We start from the raw sequence: 3,456 nt of genomic DNA on the forward strand, positions 1-3,456 counted from the left end.
GAAGGCCTGACAGAAACTTTTCTCAATTGTTACTTTTGTATGTTTTATTTCCTCTTAACATTTCTAAACTCTTTTAAAGTATGCATATTTTAAGTTCATAGAAGGCAAGGAACAAAATATTTAATTCACTGGGTATTTTCCCTGCCACCATCCAGTACCTAGATGGCCACTTAGAAAATTAAACCTAATGCTCACAATGTTTCATTATAGTTCAAAATGTTAGGATATCTTGATGACATAAGATATTCACCAAGAAAACAGAAAACAAGATATCTGAGGTCTCACATAGATTCATGATTAAAATATTCATGGACTGTGCCACTCTACCTGTGACTGAATTTATAAACATATGACTTACACCTTGCTGAGTGACCTGCACTGGGATGGAAGCCTATGCTTGTTCTGTAGCTCTGTCTTTGCTGCTTTGTCTTTTGAATATGGGTTACTCCACTCTTGAAGGAGTGCCTTCCATCAATTCAGTAGATGTTTGGGCTCCTTTCCTACAACTGTGTCAGAGACTTTCACAGCAGTCTTGTCACTATTAATAGAGTTGCAGTTTTGAATCTGAACCAAGCAACTTGGCCTACAGAGTCCAGCAGCTACAGCTACTCCAGTAGACCCTTAAATGTTTCCTGTCCACAGTGGTAGGTGGAGAAGAGGAGCTCAGGGAAGCTCCTGTGTTGGTGTTACTGCCTCCCATGCATACAATGTTTGTCACTTTTCCTAAAGGCCTTGAAGCTATTGTACTAGCATTTTCTCCACACAACCCCACCCTTCCCTTAATGTGTTTTGCATTTTTCTTTGTCATCTGTCTTTTTTGTTATGGGGAAAGAGCAATCCCATGAGGACTTTTCTGCTTTTCTGTTTTCAGGTATGTTAATGTTATTTTTCTAGAAATTTTGTCACTTTCTTTGCTCACTATTGCTCCAATTTACAGTTATACTTCATCTTTCACCTGCAATAACCTATAGCTTTTCCTTCAATATAAATATAACGTGTTGTCTGTGTTATGTCTGTACAGGGTCTCACCAACTAGCCCAGTATTTTTCAGTGCTGAGCCACATATACCAGTGTGCACCACTAGGCCAAGTTTATTAAAGTTTTTAACACATGTTTTTCTTATGTCTTATTTTGATACTTCACTTTTGTGTTATTGATTCTTTGATTATCCATTAGATCTTAAAGAATATACTGACCCTTTGCTCCATTTCCTGGCTTGCCTGGGCTACTTATTGTCCTTTATGTGCATGGATGCCTACAGTGACATTACAGGAGCAAATGTCAACAAAAACTGGAGAGAAATGGATAGTGCCTAAGACTCATACTGGCGAAGGAATCTGATGCACTAACAAAGGTAGGAGACATGGATAATGAAAAGGATTCTTGTTGTGCAAATAAACTCATATAAACTTATTGTCTGCTTTGTAACAGAATAGGAATTATTCCATATTTATTTACATGTTTGAATAAGATATTCACAACTCTTTAGAATATTTACATTACTACTGGAACAATTAAAAATGAAACCAATTTTATACCATCTCCTAACAACTACCATATTACGAATCATAAGTGAAATGCACAATAAATTTTAAGTAGATGATAAACCTGAATTACTTAAGTCAGAAATGAAAGGGATTACAATGTCAATAGCGCCTATAAATGAACTAGCAGATATTAGTTTATGCATGTGTATGAATGCATATATGACCTTATAAAAGGTAAAATTATTAATATTCTCATCCCAAGATATTTGAAGTATAACTACCTATGTAAGATTATAAGGTAATTGTTTGCTTGTAGAAAGAACTTTGGAACATATTTATAGATGCCTAACTGGTTTCATTTTGAAATATTTGAAAGAATTATTATGTTAAATAGAATTCAAGATACTTTGCCTTTTATGTGAGTTAGAATTGTATAATTTTTCCTTGTCAGGAATCAAATGGCTACAATGTAATATGTAAGCAGTCAAAGCAATGTAAATAAATTTATTTGTTTTGATGACAGTACATGAGAATTATGTTTTCATCCACATCAACCATGGAGGACTCTGGTCGACTCTGTGAATTGTATGAAGCATCTGAATGAAGCTCAGCGTGGGCTTTCTAGAAAAGTGTAAGATTTTTTGTGAAGAACTCTATAAACCACTTCATCAATAAATCTTGATGTTTATTTGACATTGTATCTATGAGTTCATTAAAATTTGTATGTCATGAATCCTTAAGAATCATCTAGACTTACATCAGAAGACTGTATTAAGAAATATTTAGCACTATAGTGGGATTTGGAACATTGTCTTGGAAACAATGAATGGTGTCCTACATTACATATTATTAACTATTTTAAATGTGGAATTGCTATTGGGAACTTTAGGCAATGCATTCACAGTGCTAGTGAACGTTATGGACTGGGTAAAGAAGAGAAAGATATCTTTCACAGATCAGATCTTGACTACTCTGGCACTTTCCAGAGTTGCTTTGCTCTTTTCATTAACTGCAAGTTTATTTGTATGTGAATGGTTTCCAGTCATAAGAATAACTAGAATAATTGTGAAACAAATTTGTATTTCCTGGACAGCAACCAATCATTTCAGTATCTGGCTTGCTACATGTCTCAGCATCTTCTATTTTCTCAAGATAGCCAATTTCTCAAACTCTATTTTTCTTCATCTAAAGTGGAGAGTAAAACAAATAGTTTCAGGCACACTGTTGGCATCTCTGCTCATCTTGTTTTTAAACATTTTAGTCATAAACACACACATTGATATCTTCATCTACAGCACTGAAACAAATACATCCTTCAGTGTTATCTCAAGTAATTATTCTCAAGTTACTAGGCTTGTTTTACTCACCAGCACTATGTTCACACTCATCCCCTTCACCGTGACCCTGACCGTGTTTCTCCTGCTCATCTTCTCCCTGTGGCAACATCTGAAGAGTATGCAGTACAATGCCCAAGGGTCCAAAGATGTCAGCACTGCGGCCCACATAAAGGCTCTGCAAATGGTGGTCACCTTCCTGTTACTGTATGCCGTTTTTTCTCTGTCACTTCTTTTGCAGTTTTGTAACGTTAAATATAAGCATAAAAATTCAGTTTCTCTGCTCTTCTGGACTATTGGAGTAGCCTTCCCTTCTGGCCACTCCTATGTCTTGATCCTGGGAAACACTAAACTTAGACAGGCATTTATTTCCATGGTTTGGTTGCTGAGGTGCAGGCTCAGTGATGTGAAGCCCCCAGTTTCCTAAAATGTAGATCATCTTTTGTATTTTAGAGGTATATTAATTCTTAATAAATTATTTTTGTATAAATTTCAACCTTCTGTACTTTACTTGTAGCATTGTGAATTTGGCCAAATTTTGTTTAGATTAGGACTACCCTAACTGTTATAGCATTGGCAGAAATTATGGAAATATCTGTATTGTTCTACAATGATAGAAATGAATATGGACTAAA

The 3,456-nt window shown here is 35.3% G+C and overlaps 1 protein-coding gene across 1 annotated transcript; it reads left to right on the forward strand.

Annotated features, from left to right (window-relative positions):
• The first annotated feature begins 2,309 nt into the window (after positions 1-2,309).
• Positions 2,310-3,248, forward strand: LOC126489189 (taste receptor type 2 member 140-like). Its single transcript, XM_050123245.1, has one exon. The coding sequence runs from the start codon at positions 2,310-2,312 to the stop codon at positions 3,246-3,248; it is 939 nt and encodes a 312-aa protein (XP_049979202.1).
• The last annotated feature ends 208 nt before the right edge of the window (positions 3,249-3,456 follow it).

The sequence above is a fragment of the Alexandromys fortis genome, unplaced genomic scaffold, assembly GCF_014885135.2.
Source record: "Alexandromys fortis isolate MF-2015 unplaced genomic scaffold, M_Fortis_MF-2015_v1.1 scaffold_223, whole genome shotgun sequence".
NCBI lineage: Eukaryota > Metazoa > Chordata > Mammalia > Rodentia > Cricetidae > Alexandromys > Alexandromys fortis.

What these genes read in the sequence shown, in the direction of transcription:
- LOC126489189 (XM_050123245.1), top strand. Translation starts at nt 2,310, where the DNA reads ATGAATGGTGTCCTACATTACATATTATTAACTATTTTAAATGTGGAA.